Source organism: Apteryx rowi, unplaced genomic scaffold (genome assembly GCF_003343035.1).
Source record: "Apteryx rowi isolate R43461 unplaced genomic scaffold, aptRow1 scaffold_1199, whole genome shotgun sequence".
NCBI classification, from domain to species: Eukaryota; Metazoa; Chordata; class Aves; order Apterygiformes; family Apterygidae; genus Apteryx; species Apteryx rowi.
The window spans coordinates 30,541-46,422 of record NW_020447418.1 but is presented as its reverse complement, the minus strand read 5'-3'; the positions used below and the strand labels follow the sequence as shown (position 1 = coordinate 46,422).

Here is a 15,882-nt window from a genome sequence, read left to right as displayed (position 1 = left end):
GGGACGGGACAGGACGGGACGCGGCGCTTCCTGGCGGCGGAAGCGGCAGCGGCCGGGCCGTGCTGGGCTCCGCGCGCCCGCTGTGTCCGTGCGCGGCCGGCAGAGGCGGCAGCATGTCGGTGGCGGGGCTGAAGAAGCAGTTCTACAAGGCGAGCCAGGTGAGGCCCGGCCCCCGCCGTTAACCCCCCCCCCCCGGTGTCCCGGTGCGGTGCCGATACCCCTTCTTGCCCCTGTCACCTCCCCTGGCTTGGTGCCAGCCGTTATTCCCGGTGCCCCCGGTATCCCGGTGCGGTGCCGGGGCCTCTCCGTCTGACAGCCCGCCGTTACTCCCGGACCGGTGCCGGTACCCGTCCGCGTGCCGGTGTCCGCTGCTCCCTCCCCGGTACCGGGGTCCGGTGTCGCCGCTGTCCCCTCCCGGTGGCTCCGGCGGGGCGATCCCGCAGCCGCGGGGAGGCCGAGGGCCGCTGGCGCGGGGCGACATGGCGGAGCCTCCCCGCTCCGGCCGCCCGCCGCCCTCCGAGCTCGCCCGACGCCTGGGCCGAGCTGGCAGCAGACGGGGACGCGGCCCCGGTCCCGGTCCCGGCGCGGCCATTGCCGCGGTCCCCGTCTTCGCCCATCGGCGTGAAGCCAGTGGGGACACGGCTGCTCGTTTCGCGCTGGCGGATCCCGGCGTCGCGATGCCGGCAGGTTGGCCGCCGCTTTCTAGCAGCGCTCGAAGTCGTCTTTCCAGGTCGGTGTCACGGCGCGGACGTGCTGCTCCCATCTGTCAGAGAGGGACGACGTCCCCGACATGACCGYGGGACGGAGGGAGCTTGTTCTGCGTCCAAAACCTTGCCGCGAGCGAGCCGCGGCCGTTCRACAGGCGCCAGGGCAGCGACAGATCAGCGCGGCGCAGAGCCTCGGGCCGCGAGATGCCCTTGCGCTAGACATCAAGTCGGCGTATGGCTTCCAGGAGCGAAAAAACAAAAAAAGCAAAGGCTGAAATTCTGCAGCAGAGCAGAATTCGGGCCCGGAAGGTGAGGTCGTGGCTGGGGATCGCCGGCCCTCTTTAACCCCGGCCTGGCAGAGAGCAGCTGCAGCCTAACCTCAGGAAGCTCCCGCTTCCTTGATAGTAGCTGGCATCGGGACCGGGAAAGGATTTTGCGGTTTGCAGRGCGAGGGTGTCCAGCTTCTCAGCCTGCGGATGTGCTGCGCAGGAAATAGAGGCCTGGCGATGCTGGGAAAACTGTCAGGGGTGCAATTTTTTACTGATTTATTGGCCAAATGAAACCATTTAAAATCTTCCTTAATTGATAGTTCAAAGCGACACTCCTGAAGTAAAAAGCGTGTTTACAGCTGCGTAAAAAGTGGATCTTAGGTACGGCTCCTCGCGGCTCGGCAGTGGGCTGACGCTCCCCGGCTCAACGCAGGGGAATTGGCGTCTAACGCGGTTCGCAAACGCTTCGTCCCCCCTCCTCTGCGTTACGGCTGGCCGTTCCCCCTCCCTCCCTCCCTGAGCGGTTACCCTGGTGCTTATCGATGCTTCCGAAACTAACGCTTGGGATTTCTTTTTTTAACATATTTTTTGGAATGAAGCAGGAATCAGCAAAACTTCCTGATGAAAAACACCGCTCTGGCTTTCCCCAATTACTGCTTTAGTGCCCCTGTTTTAAATTTAAGACAGATGAATTTTGTACTGATCTACCAATAGGCTCTGTATGTTTTCCAGGCGTAGCGTTTCAACGCTTCCGAGCTTGGTCCAAATATGTTTGCTACGTGTGTTGCCTCCTTTCTTGGCTGTATTTATGTAAAAGCATTTTGCTTAAACAGCAAAACAAAATAATAGATTCCTGAAGTTGTTCCCCCATCCCCTTTCTCACAGCRGCAAAGCAATCCCCTGCATCATGTTTTTTACAACTTCCCAGGGAAAGGTTGTGCTGAAAATTTGTCGTTGGAGSATTTTACTCGTGCAGATCTGCAGTGTTGTCGTGGCAGGGCAATTAGAGGTGAAAGCTCATCTGTGAGTCAAAAGTAACGTGATTCTGAAGTCTAAATATGTCATCCTAAAACATCTGATAAAAGCTTTCAGCAAGGGAATTATTTTAAACTGAGGTAAATTCACAGGTGGCCTTTGCAGGTGTTTTTATGTTACATATGTAATTTTTTTTGAAAGGAACTCTTCTAGTTGCTTGGGGAAAATCAAACTCAGTGAGGTTCTTTGGTAAGAGGTGGCCCAAATATCCAACTTGGTGGCCTGTTTGTGTATCGTGTGTGTAGGCACGTACTTTATTTGAACACTTAGACACTGCATTCAAGGGCGATATTAAAACGTGGGAGATAAGGAGCATGTGCAATTGCACCTTGAGTTCTCTTGCGGCTCTTGTTGCTGCAGGGTTTTGGAAGCTGATTTAATCTGAACAAATCGAGTTTAACGCGAGGCTTGCTGCCAACATTCGTGGTACGATTGCAGAAGTGAATTGCACACTTTGCAGGGAAGCAGAGGAAGGCAGTCTGCTTTCCGAGGATAGTCCCTGCTGGCTCCTTCGGAGCATCCCGGTGACTGGGACGCAGAGAAGCATCTGAGCTTTTAGACATTCTTTTTCTGCGATCTGGGAGCGATTGGTCCCAGTTCTACCATTTTCCTGCGTTCTCCTCCTCCACGTTCCCTTCTCACCCTTCTTCCCCCTCCTTCCACCAGTCCCACTCTTGCACTCCTTGGCTGAAGGAGAAGGAAGATTAGTTATTTTTTGGCTCTCTTAAAGGTGTTAGGTGCTGCCAAACCCAAACATGTGGAAGATTTTTCCTAAAATGTTGCGTTTAATTCCGTGTCTGTTGTTAATTGAAGGAGAACGTAGCCAGGACCGGGGCCTGCGAGGACCATCTCAGAAAATCGAYGTTGCTGCAGCGGCGGGTGTGGGATTTCCCCCCTCGCCTCCCAGCGAGAAGAGGCTGCCAGTTCAGCCTCCTCCGGAGCCAGAGGGAGCAGGGTGGTGCTGCGGGCGGCGGAGAGGGCTTGGTCCTGCGCTCCTGCCCTCGGGAGGGCCTGACTTGTCTGGTTCCTGTGGGTCTGCGTGCTCCCTGGGTGAGGCTGCCAGGCGCCCACACGCAGCAGAGCGCCAAGATGGTATCCTGCAGAAAGAGCCCTGCTTGCAAATGCTGCAGATGGTGAACAGTTCTGCGTGCGCGTCCAGAACAGGTTTTGCTAGTTCGCAGTGAAATGTTCTTTTTTAAAAAAGAAAAGAAAAAATCCTGTAGAAAACATTTTCCCAAGAGGGAGGGGGAGAAACAACAGCATCTTTGAGTTCCAGCACTGTGAGCCAGGAGCGAGGTGGGAAGTGACGCTGCAGCCTCCGTCAGCGCCAGGGATGTGAGACCTGGCCAGTCCCGGGCTCCGTCCGGCCTTGACCCAACGGTGGCCGCTCAGGTACAAAGGAGGGGGCAAAACCCTGCAGTGGAGAAGTGGCTTYGCTTGCGCCATTTGCTTTTCTTGGAGCCTCGATCCAAGTCCTGAAGTACAACGTTTAACATCCGCCAGACTTTCCATTAACCGCAATAACGTGATACGCTTGGTGGAGAGACAAGCTGGGCAGGCAGGGCAAAGAAACAGCAGTGCCTCTGCTCTTCCTCGGCGAGGCTGGTGCTTAGAGCCGAGGGTGTTTGTGGGTTTGGTGCTCCTTAGCCGTAGAACAGCAGCGCTAGCTGCTATCAGCGGGTTATCTACCACCGCTCYGAAGGGACAAGCCCTAGGGTGGAGGCAGCGCTGTCGGGGTGTGATACTGGTGAAGGAGTCGCCTCCCTCCGCGAGAGCCGAACTGCCTCTCGCTACCCGGCAGTCGTGCCCTGCGTGACACCGCCGAGGTTGGAAAAGCGGCACGGCCCTTCTCGCTAGGGACGGGTCTGATCCGGGGAATGGTACCGTGCCGGCGGTGGCCACATCAGCACGGTGTCACCGTGCCTCCCGGCTCGGCTGATGCTGACTCAGGCGAACGAGGGGCCCTTCGGAGGCCGTACCGTGAGCGCAGGCTGCTGCCCATAGCTGGCTCCGAGAGAAGCCTCCTCTCCCTGCTGCTAGGGCAGGAGGGCTGCTCTGCTTTGAGCAGAAGGAACTTGCCAAACGCCCTTCTGGCGACGCGTTAGACCCGTTTTTGTATTAGTGGATGTGCCGTTGGTTCGGTTTGGAGAGCAGGTGCAGCCTAAGCAAGGGTTGCGCTCTCCGCCTGGAAAGGCGGCGTCGCTCTTCTAAAAACAAGCTGGCGTTCAGCCCTAGGCGCCGGTGTCATGCGGAATGGCATTAGCGTCCTCCAAGGTCTGTGTGGTCTGAGCCTTGCTAAACCTGCCCAGGCTTAAACCGGGGGGGCAAACAACAGGTTGTCTTCTGCTGCGTCTGGGGGACCTGCTTCCCTGCCGCTGGCTGCCTGCCCCCGGAGCTTGTGATCTCCAGCCGCAGGTCACAGCGGCAAGTAGTGGTTATGTCAAAAGCTGCAGTATGTCGCGTAGAAAGGCAGCCCTCCGCGCTGTAAGATAACATCCTCTTCCCTTTCCAGGGTTTGAGGAGCGAGGACAGTTAGTCCTGGCCTGAGACAAAGACCAGCAATCTCCTCCTCCACACGTGAAATACAAAGGCCGTTTTCGGAGAGGGGGAGAAGCGAGTGCTAATTAAAACCAACGAGCCCTTGACATACACGCTCTTTCCTGAGTTTGGTGACTGCTCTCAAGGCTTCTGAGGATGCTTTTGAACATGAGTAGGTAGCGCTTTCTTTCCGCCTGGTCTGAGAGCTCAGGATATGCTTGGTAGCTTACGATGGTTGTTTCATCCCAGAAGGGTCAAGCAGTTTCCAAGCCCTGTGCGCTTGTAGCGCGTGTTGTCCAGCCAGTTGATAATGAGTCCTGAGAACCTCCTGCCCCTCCACTTGGCGCCCAGGTATTGCGCCGCGGCGGTGTCTGCTTAAAAGGCTGAAGCAGATGAATCTGGTCCTAGACGTGCTGCAGGAGGGCTGTTTTGTGGCTGGGGGAGAGAGTGCAGCTGGCAGGGCGGATGCTCTCTCTCCTTCCCTTTGGCCTTCTCGGGATTTTGCTCAGAAGATGCCTTTCCGCTCGCTTCCTTTGCTCTGCGTGCAGCTGGGCGGTGGGTTTCTCTGGCTGTCACAAACGTGCTGTGCAGCATGGGCTCCCCCACTAGAAGGGAAACGGGCTGTGCGGCGTGCAGGATAACCTTTTAGATTGGAAAACAAAACCCACGGAGGCCTATTTCCCTGGCCAGCGCTCRTCTGTCAGTGCCCTGTCTTGCTACCGATGTTTTGGGTTGTGCCTGCCCTCCAGCTGTAGGTTTCTCCTGCTCTTTGGAGCCTGCCGCACCTGGAGTTTTTTATGCACATTTTGGCTCAAACTAACCGTTGGCAGAGTTGAGGCCGTGGATGACACAAGGATGGAGTTAAGCTGCCAACTCCAAGAGCGGTGGAGACGCAGGGCCGTGCTCCCGTTGCTGAACGTGCTACGGGGCAGTTACCAGCGCAGCAGTGGCGAGCAGCAAGGCAGAGCTACCTCYACCTGCTGCTGCTCCTTGGTGGTCTGTGCTCTGCAGTGACATGAGAACTTCACGCTGGCTTCGCTTGAATCCTCCAGCAAACAGTCGGGCCAGGAGTGGAGCCAAAATGCACTGAGTGGTGGTTTTTCAGCTGTCCCGTGCACCTGGGAGCTGCAAGGCACTCATGCGTGCAGACGGTGGCCTAGACACGGCAAAGGGGCTGGCTGGGCACGTCTGCGAGTGAAGTCCTTGTACAGCAGGCAGGGAAGCTCTTGCTACTACAGCAGGGTGAAGACTTCACCCAGGAGAGCACCGGAGCTGCCAGTGGAGAAGCCAGGCCCGGGGAGTGGGTTTGAGGTGCTGTTTCAGGCTCGCGTGTTTTTTGAACTGTTCTGGTGAACTTTCCGCTGGTGCACAGGACAAACCCCCGTACTGTGCCACCTCCAAGCAAGTCTCAGCCCATCCCTCAGAGATGCCGTCTGAGGAGCAAGAGGAGATCTTCCAAGCAGGTCACTCCTTGGCTTTTCTGCTGCGTTTGCTGACTCAGAGGCGGTCGCGGCAGCTTGCAGACAGCGATGCTTTACCTTGATGCTCCAGTTGGTCTGTTCAATTCAGAGCAGAAGGAGTTTCTGCAGTAGGCTGCCTTCAGTTCTGTCTTGTTCTCATAACAATATGTATATGAGCTTCTCTTTTGATTATGTTGTGTTTCCTTCTTGTTTCAAACCCAGAAGAACAAATCCTTTGATTTTTCCTTGCAAGTCTCTCCTCAGGACTGGGAGAAGTCACCTCCAGGCAGCTCAGGGCCACGCTTGATGTAGGAAGTGCTGTTGGGTGGTGACAAAGGCAGAGCAGAGGTTGGATGTCGTGGTGGCACGAAGAACAGGTAATTCCTGAAGAAGCAGTTGGCAGCATAAGTGCCTTATCTATAAATGAGAATTTGAACTAGGGAGTCAAGGGATTCTGCTGATTCCTGCCAGACTCCCGCGGTACCCGGTGTTTATTCTATTAATATTAACCTGGGCCAGAGTCCCCTGCAGCCTCCCTGGTTTGTCTTTGAACATTAACGTGCTCCTGAGGCGGAGGGCTGGAGGAGAGCCGGGTTCGTTCGGGCGCAGCGCGACGTCCCGTGCGCGGCAAGGCAGTCGCGCGGTGCACGACGAGCCAGGCAGGGCCCAGGGAGGGAGGGAGCCTTGTTCAGCCCTCGGCCTCAGCCGTGTCGTAGCCGTCATCCTCACCTGACGTGCCGCAGCCCTGAGCTCTTTGCTGTCGCTGGGGATCGGTGCTTAAATGATGCATGTGTTTGCAGAGCYGCGTACGGCCGGTAAAAAAGTGGGGGAGGACAGACGTCCTCTGCTCTCGGCAAACTGAGCGAAGGGGACTGGACCCGGCAAATGCTTCCTCCTGCCCTGGGAGATAACGACACGCTTGTATAAATGCCTGCTGTCACGCCTGGCTAAAAACACTGCGTGCAGGGTACTTTTAATATTAATGCCCCCTCCTGCCTCGCGTGACTCGTCATCGGTGAAATACCTGGTATGGCAACATTGTTTTGGTGGTTAATTATTGTCGGAGCTGAGCTGGGCAGCCCCCGGAATGGGGCAGTTTGGAGCTTTCTCAGTATTGTTCAGCCTGTCTGGAGTCGCAGGCAGGGGGTGGATCGTGTCTCTGTATCCGTTACTTTAACGTGGCTTTTTAATCTTTTTTTTTTTTTAAGATTGCTTTCCCAGCCATCAGGCTCTAATAGTACGAGAGCTCTGTTTCTCGAAGGCAAAGACAGAAAAYGGAGGTGGAAAACTCCAGCTCTCCGTACCCTGCCTGGTTTACCCCCCTCCTCGTTTTTAATGTTAAACAGGGAAAGTATTATCCTGTGTTTACAGCTGGGGGAATCTGGGACGCAGGAAGGATACGTGACTCACTCAAGGCTGTGGAGGAATCGTGCGGAATTCAGGAGCACTGATTCCTCGTCCTCATCTTGCTCCGCGTGGCAATGCCTGCCTGCATTGGGGCTTTCTGTCTAAAATTATTTATTTATCTGTCTGTTTAACAGGTTAGGTTATGGGTGAACTATTGAAAGCGTAAGAAGCAGGACAGTGCCGAGGGGGATGGTTTCTGGATGCCGTGGAAGGAAATCCTTCCTCCCACTTCTCCCTGCCAATACTTTCCTCCTGGGAAAGAGCAAAATACGGATGAGATCAGGCAGGCTGGCTTGTAAAAGCTGAATCATTTCTTTCGCACATTTTTTTTTGTTCCTTCTCTTCCCCCATTCCTACATATGCCGGTGCCTTTTGCCAGGGCTCGGAGCACCGTCCCACCCCCAGCAGATGGGTGGCGAACCCGGAGAGACGGCAAAGCGCGGCGCAGAGGGGCTGCAGGAGGCTTTGCTGCGCTGGGAGCAGGGCGGATAATCGCGGCCGGGGTTGCAGAAGCGCTAGCGTAAAAGGCGAGGCGCCGCTGCAGGCTGCCTCGACGTGCCGGGCGCCCCTCGAGGGGAGGCTGCAGCCTCTTTTGCAGAAGTCGGCGTTAGCTGAGGGGAAGCKGTTCCCCGTTTGTGCCCCTCCGGTGCCAAGGGAGCAGCTGCGCCTCTGGGTCTGTGAGCGTGTTCGGTGGGAGGAAGAGTCGGCTCCCTTCAACGCCTCCCCCCACGCTCCTTCCAACAGCCCATGCCGTATGGGAGCTTTTCTCCTGCACCAGTCGGCTGAGGTTTACAGCGCGGGGTCTTGCAGAGAGCTGAAAGACTCGTATGAAGAGCGCACTAGGAAAGATCTTTTGGGTGATGTTGCTAGAAAACACGGGGGAGAGTTGGTGTGCGCGCTGTGCGTGGCGTGGGGTGCGAGGAGGTTCTTGCAGTGCCCGCCCGGAGCTGAGCCGGCGGCAGCCGCGTGGATGCGGCATGTCCCTGCCCCTTCCCCCTTGCACCGCTCAAGCCAGCTGCCAAACTCCTGRAAAGGTCGGAAACAGAATAAATCCCTAATGCAGAAGGTCTTGGGTTTGTAAGGGCAGCTGAACTCGCGTGCACGGAGGCTCGGTGGTGCGTCCGGGCACTGATGCTGTTTCAGGAGACGCCTGGGGCGCGGAGGGCTGTGCTGCCGGCCTTGCCATCTTCTTTTGCYGCTTGCCGATTAAATCGTTGGCCCGGCCTGAGAAGTCCGGGGCCCGGAGCCGTTGCTCCGCCGTGGCCTTTTGCATCGTTCTGCAGAGCCGTGCCCTCCCAGGCTGCATCCCTCGCTGCCGCCGCATGTCCCCGGCCGTGAGTCAGACCCTGCGGCTGGGGAGCAGGTGAGTCATGTCGGTGCTGAGCCCGAGCCGACGGGGAAGGATCCGGCCCCTTCGGGCTAGAAATGCCCCGTGGCATCGCTGAGCCTCTCTCGTAACAAGCTTCCGCGCRACATGACTTAGCACGAGTTTCAACCCCCTCTTGGCCTTGATTATAAAAGCAATAATTTATAGGGGTGCGAGGGTTTCCGTTGAGGTGCCTGCGGACCTGCCTTGCCGCGGCCGGAGAGTCCGTGGAGAGCCGGGCTGCTCGCTCTCCCAGGAGAAGCCTCCTAGCCTGCGGCGTGCGTAGTTAGCTTTGGTGCCGATACCTTCTCGCTAGAGCCTGTCTTTTGCTTTTGAAGCCACTGGGAATTTTGGGAATCTTCCTATCTCACGTTAACTGGCTATTAATAAAACTCGTGATAATGTCACTAATTAGCTTGCTCTTCTGCTTGGGGAAAAAAAAAAAAAGAGTTAAACACATCTCCATAATGAAATTCCGTCTTTCAGACGGAGGATAAAATTTGCATGATTAAAGCTTTGAAGGGCTTTTTCTAATTGAGGAAAATGCTTCATAATTCATCTAAGAATTTGCAAACCAGGCTGTGTGTTCTTTTTGGCCCAGGCTTTATTCAGCTGTGATAATTTACTAACCATTTTCTTGACCAAATTTGTTTTGGCTTTACAGGACTAGCTATATTTAAACGTAATCTTGCCACCTTCACGATAAAATAGGCAGAAAAAGGGTGAACAATTATCCACCCCCAAAGCAAATCCACTGAGTAAGAAGGTGCTGTTCTTGCCAAAAGTTCCCCTCCCGCCCCGATCTTCTTCACTTTGTAGCTAAATGGTGAAGCATTTAAAAAGCATCTTGTTTGTCGCTGACGCGTGTCAGTGCACATGCTTTTGGGTGGACTTATGGGGCATTGGGCAGGCTCAGATCTGGAGCGCCAGATGTTGCTCTTCTCRTCATAGCCAGATGAGCTATTCTCATCTACAGTAAAGCTCCTCCTAATTGYATTGAATGAATTTTAAAGACCGAGGGAACCTGCATTTTGGGCTCGAAAGGGATAATATAATCTGAACGTTAGCTGCCACAATTCCTGATGCACCTACTGCTCTAGCCGCAAGGCACAAAAGCGGTAGTGATGCATCAATAGTGTCATCTTCAGACTAAAGCTGAACTGCAAAGGGCTGGCAGAGCTTTTCCCATTTAAACAATTCCAAAATGAGCCTTGGCAAGCGTCACTGGTATGTGGCAAGAAAAGCGCATGGCTTCAGCATCATCCCGTAGGGGCTGAAAGCCCGGCGGAGCACCTGGATGCGGAGAAGTCCCCCGTGCCAAGCTCTTCGAGGAACCGGCACGGGAGAGGGGGCTGATCCGGCCCGTCGCGCCGTTGCCGCGTTGTTCCCTGCTGCAGTCTCGCGAAGGCCTGTTCCCTCGTTCCCCCTCTCCTTTTCCTTAGGATGCTGTGCTCCGGTCTGATAGCCGCTAAGCTTTTCCTAGTATTCAGGTTAACAAAGGAAAGTGTRTATTTATAGCAGCCTGAATTATTTCTCTGCCTCTTTGATGTCTGTGTGCGCCGAGATGCCATTAGGCCYGTCCTGTAGCTCTCGTTTGGCTAACGCTCTCCGTATGACGACGGGGATGTTACAAGCGCTCAGCCCAGACCTCTCGCTGCTGCCCTTAACGTCCGCAAGAGGGGTTTTGCCTTCCTTTTTAAAGAGTTGAGCTACTGYCGAAGTTTTCAATCTCGCCGTGTCGGTAAACCTGTCTGGTTCCTCACCTTGACTCTTCCCTGAACTCACTAGYGCCGTCTCCCATCTCAAACCGAATGCCACCATGGCCGGAGCAGCTTCCCGCACAGCTGCTTTCCAGCGCGGCCCGTCGGCCTGCTTCGGTCTCATCACGCTGCAGATCGGGACGTTCTTCTGCCTCCTCCTCGGTTCTCRGCTAGGGCCTGGGCTCTGTGGCTGTTCGGGGCTTTTGCTTGGTGATGCCGGGGGGTCCTGTGCCCCGGGGGAAGTGTTTTCCATCTGCCTCGGTTTGTGCAGGAGCCCAAGTTCTGTCCGCTGCTATTTCCAAGCGCTCCTCACAGGTTGCCCTGTGGCTGTTGTGTTTTCCCTGGAGAGGTACCGGTGTTGTAAGCCCTCCTGAGTACAGCTTTCCTTTTTTTTTTTTTCTTTTTTTTCCATTGCTTTCTGCGTAATCCTTAGGAGCAGCRCGTGGGCTGCAGGTGGACTGCTGGTGCTGATCCTGCATACGCTGGCAGAGGACGGGGCCTCAGCTTGTTGTCCGCCTTGGCTTGTCATTGAAGCTGTGCTAGTATCTGGCAAAGGAGGCAAGCGGAAACCAGTGCTTGTGATTACCCGGAGGCACTTCAGTGACAATATTTTGTGCTTTTATGCCATATCTAATGAGCAGCTTGGAGCATCCGCCCCGCTTTTCCCCCAGGTGCGCAAACGGCTGGTGCAGTTGCTGGGAAATGATTGCTCAGCAAATCTGGAAAAGTCAGGCCAGAATTAACTCGGGCTCTTCCGAGAGCCTCGTGGCCTAATGGGACGCAGGGAGGCCGGGCAGGAAATCTGAATGCAAGGCAAATATTCCATGTTTCCCCTCGGTTTAGAGTGCTTCCTCCTGTAAACTGCTACAGTCGTGGCAAATGGGCAAAGAGAAGAGCAATGCCAGTGCGAGAGAGGAGTTTTTGTTTTCGCTGTTAACTTGACCCAAATTTTTTGTTTTTCTAGCTGAATAGAAATTATGTCTCATTTGGTACAGAGCACGAGAGAAGTAACTAATAATAGGGGAAGATGTTTCTGATGCAAATCGGTACTGCTGACTGTTGGGAGGTGCCCGCTTTCATGCGGTAAGAGCATTTTGAGTGTCTACCCAGAATTAGCGATAAGCATTGAAACTTCCTCTTCTCCGGTGTGAAACTCCTTTTAAAGCGGCGTTGTGCCCTTTCTGCAAACTAGCCCCGGTGCCCTTTCCTGGCTCGGCATTAGCCAAGGCGAGGCCGAGCTGTCGGCGTCTATTCAGGCAAGGAAAAGGAGGCAGCATTTCTCTCCTGGTGAAAGAGTAGCTTGGAGAGCAGTGAGACGCTGACAAGCACGAAACGCTCTTGGAAAGGCTTTTTGTGCGTGTAATGGGCAGCCRGCGAGCAGAGAGGGGATTTGGAGAGCGTGAAGGAGCCGAGGGTGGGCCCCTGGGTCGGTTCAGGGTTGTGGGGCTGATGATGCAGCAAGTTGTTTCTGGAAGCGTTTTTACACTGCAGGTACGTTAAGTCCAGGGCGGCTTTGCTGGACGCCGTCTCCCCGCGAGAGCCAGCCGGGCCCTTTTGGAGATCGACGCTGAGGCAGAGCAGGACCAAGGGCCTTATAAACAGGCATCACAGCTAGGATTTTAAATCCTGCCGTCACGCCGCAGGCAGGGAAAGGACGAACACCCCGAGCAAGCAGGCAGTGGCTGCATTGCAGCGTACATGCCCTTCTCCAGCCTCAGCTCTGCGTGTCTGGCCTGCTGGCTCCTACTTAAGTTACATTTTTTTAATGCATGCTGTCCTCATTCCTCCGAGCCCATCTGCTGGATGGAGATGAGTCATTCGATAGTGCTCTGAGTAGGTGATTTGACAGGTGGCTCCCTAGAAAGCTGCCTTTGCATGCGGCAGCTCTTTCTCTGCRGTTCCTATATGATGAGCTTACAACCTGGGGTCACTTTGAAGATGTTCTGCTTTGTCAGGAGGGAAGGGYAGGAGCTCTGCGCCGTTCTGTGCCGACCTTCCTGTCCCTCTTGCTGCAAATCAAGGCAGTCGTGCTCTGGCGCAGGGTAGAGAGCAGCCAGATCCCGTTTCAGATGGTTAAGGGGGTGGATGGCTCCGTTTGTCCCTAGACACGTTTCTGTAGTGCACGGGGCTGAAGGTAGCGGCATCACCTCTACGTGCGTTGGCACGAGTACGCGCTGGTGCTTGGGCGATAAGTCTCAGAAGGGACTAGCCCTTTCCTTCAAGGAAGGAAACAGGAGGAGGAAAGGCAAGGAGGTTCAGGAAGAGATTGAGGGCTGGGGAATGGAGTAGAAACGCTAACGCAAGCTGTTTAGCAGGGACACTCGGCGCTGCAGGTGCTGGAGGAGCTGTGAGGTCCGTGTGCCCAGAAATTGGGCAGATCAGTGGCAGGGTGGACACTAGGAACCGGCCATGGTGGCTCGCTCTGCAGGGCAGGAAGGGGAGACCTCCGGCTTCTGCTCCCATTTCTCCGATTTGCCCTGCCCTTCCAAGGCCGCCCCGGGACGTGGGAAACGGTGAGATGGGCTCTGTCAAGTCACAGCAGGCTTCTGCTTTTAGCTCTGCTGCAAACCTGCTCTTCACAGTAGGCAAATCACTTCCTCTCGTACTCTTTCCCCTCCTAGCGCTCGTCAGTCTTCTCTGTTTAGAGCAGCAACTTTTAGGGGTGAGAAAGTCCAGTGGGTGCAAATCTAGTGCCCAGCCTCGCGAGGACCCCAGGAGCTGCTGTTCGGAGCACGGGGGTTCGCCAAGGCATCTGCCTTCCCCTTCGTCGGAGGCACAGCAGAGATGTTCGTCCCTTATTCCACGCCATAAACACTTGGGTCTGTTTTCTTCCCTTTAAAGTAGGTGGGAAGAAGGCGCTGAGATTAGCGTGCGCTTTGCCGTAGGCGTGCCGATCTCTCGTTAAACTGGGACGTCTGCTGCTTCTCAGTAACCTGCTTCCTTAAGAAGGGATGTCTGCTGTAAAAATACTGTTGAATTGCCATCAAAGATAGTTTAAAAGCCTCTGAGGAGACATGATATCCGGTCACATATGTAAAGCTGACATGGCCTGGCTGACACCAGAAAGAACTGCAAGTTAGCTGGGGAAAAAAAGGGGTTTTCTCCCGTGTGCGCAGCGCAACGCTAGCGGTGGGGTGATGTCGGCCGTGGCTGCTCCACGGCACGTCGCCTTTCTCTCCAGTTCCCAGCCACGCTGCCCTCGAGGCCGGGAGCTGGAGACATGCCGAGCTGCTGCCCGGGCGTTTGCGAGCGGCAGGAAACAGGGATATGGGAGAAAAGGCGAGGGCTTGGCTCGACGTGTGCGTGGTCCGGATCCCGACTGGTGTCTGCCGTTTGGCTAGCACCTTCCAGTCTTGCCTTGTTTCCAAGGATTACGCCAGGAAGGTGACAATTAAACTTGCATGAGATGCTTTGTGTTGGCACGGAGGCGCAGAACATCAAACGCGGGCCTCCTCCCTGTAAAGGTCTGCTGGGGGATTGCCGGGGGCCGTAAGACACCTCCCTGCGCGAGCTGGTTCGGCGAGGAGCCTTGCAGTCCCCGGCGCGGTGGCAGAGACTTGCAGGGCGCCCGGGGAAAAACCCTGGGTGTTTTCCAGACCCGCCGTAGCTGGATTCCAGCACTGCCAAACTTCTGCTTATCCTGAACGTGCTGTAGAAACAGAGTGTGTCTCAAGGAGACCTTCTTGGGGCTCTCCACCCTTGCCACCGCCAGCTCCCAGAACAGGAGAGCCCTGTGACTGCGGCCAAGTAACCAGGCCCGTTTRCTGCAGGTCTATTTTAAATCCTAAATACACACGCGGCAGCAGAGTAAATTGTCATGTTGGGTTTGCAGAGCTGCGACTGCCCAGCCTGCCTCTGATGCTGCGATGATAAAGCTCCCCATGAAGATGACCTAAAATTATGCTTAATTCCAGGGAGTCGTGCCTTGCTGAGCTGGAACAGTGAAGATGACTTTATTTAGCTTTCGTGGGACCAGCCCACCGAGATGTGCTACCACCTGCAAGAGAAAGCGGGCACCAGCAACCTCGGCGTCTATTAGCAGCAGCTCTCCCTTAAGCGCTTGTTCTGCGTGTCCGTCCGCTGCGCTTCGGTGTTGTGCTAAAGCCCCGTTCCTCTTGGATCCGAAACATTCGCAGCACCTTCGTAATTATTTTGCGGGCTGGCTTTTTCCGCTGAACTTGCTCGTTTTTAATGAAGGGAGCTTTTTGCTGAAGGGTAGCGCGGCTCGTCTGTTTGCTCRGCTGCGGTTTTTATTTCGCGAAGGGAACTTTCTGGTGAGACGCGGGGCTCTGAGGGTGCCCGCGAGGAGGAAGGCGGCTTTGATGCGCCAGCCCGTGGAAGCAAAACGTTTTCGTTACGCTGTGGGCAAACTGTTTTGAATGCAATGATTGYATACGTTTGATATGCTATAAATAGGGCAGATTGTTTGCTACGGGAAAAGAACGCGAGTTAAAAAAAGATTTTTGTGCTTCTCTTGGTGCGTTTTGTTTGTTTGAGGCCGGAGGAGGGAGTTAGGCCCTGCGCTGGGCAAAGTTCGTTTCCTGTTGGAAAATATTTAAAGGCTAGGGAGCAGAATATCAAAATCAGGTATGTGAAATTCCGTGGGAGATTCGCTTAGGAGCGGAAAAAGAGGCCGACTTCAGCCTCCCGCATTCACGGCTTGGGCAGACGAGGACTCGCCCGGGGAGCAGGCGTGCAGGTGTGCTGCAGATGTGTCCTCCGGGTTTCGAGGCGGCGGTGCCTCACGGGCGCCCCTCACCTGGGGAAAGGCAGGCTGGGGGCGTCTTCCCTATCGGCTCTGTCGGGGAACTCACGTTTGCTGATAACGGYGTGCAAAAACCTCCTTTTTTGTATACACATTGGTCATGCCTCTGTCAACAGCAGTGCCGGCGCCTGGGAGCGCTGCCGCGAGGCCCCGCTGCAGCACGGCACGTCCCATCGCTGGTCTTGGGCAAGAGCCTCATCTGCTGCTCCCCAAACCCCTTCCGATGCTCGGTGCTCCTGAATACATCCAGGCACATCCCGGCCAACCACACCTGCTGTGCGATGAAACGTGCTGGTTCCGGCCTCGCGCTCCCGGCAGGAATGTTAATGCGGGATGATGATGCAGCCAGCAATGAGGGAAATGCAGCTGTAGGGCTGGGGTAGGTGTGCCAGGGTCCTGCGTCTTGCCTTCGGCATCCGGCTAGGTTTCGGTCACTGCGCGGGCGGCATCAAGTGACTGATACCTGCCTGTCYGATTCCTCTTTCTCTGGATTGCATAAGGATACCCAGTGATGGAGATTTGCTTTTTTATCTGCTGGGAGCTTGTCCTGGAGTTGAATAGCAGTTGTGTAAATG

At 55.3% G+C, this 15,882-nt stretch overlaps 1 protein-coding gene across 3 annotated transcripts in view; it reads left to right on the top strand.

The window, feature by feature from the left end:
• The first annotated feature begins 6 nt into the window (after positions 1 to 6).
• Positions 7 to 15,882, top strand: part of SH3GL1 (SH3 domain containing GRB2 like 1, endophilin A2) — a 31,757-nt gene continuing 15,881 nt past the window's right edge. For 2 of the 3 annotated variants that reach the window (XM_026086733.1, XM_026086725.1), the window contains exon 1: positions 7 to 158. In XM_026086733.1, coding sequence (XP_025942518.1) covers positions 114 to 158 — 45 coding nt within the window. In that variant the 5' untranslated portion in view covers positions 7 to 113. Of the gene's footprint in view, positions 159 to 6,243; positions 6,387 to 15,882 lie in introns of those variants that run through there. The other variant, XM_026086743.1, reaches the window with a different exon arrangement.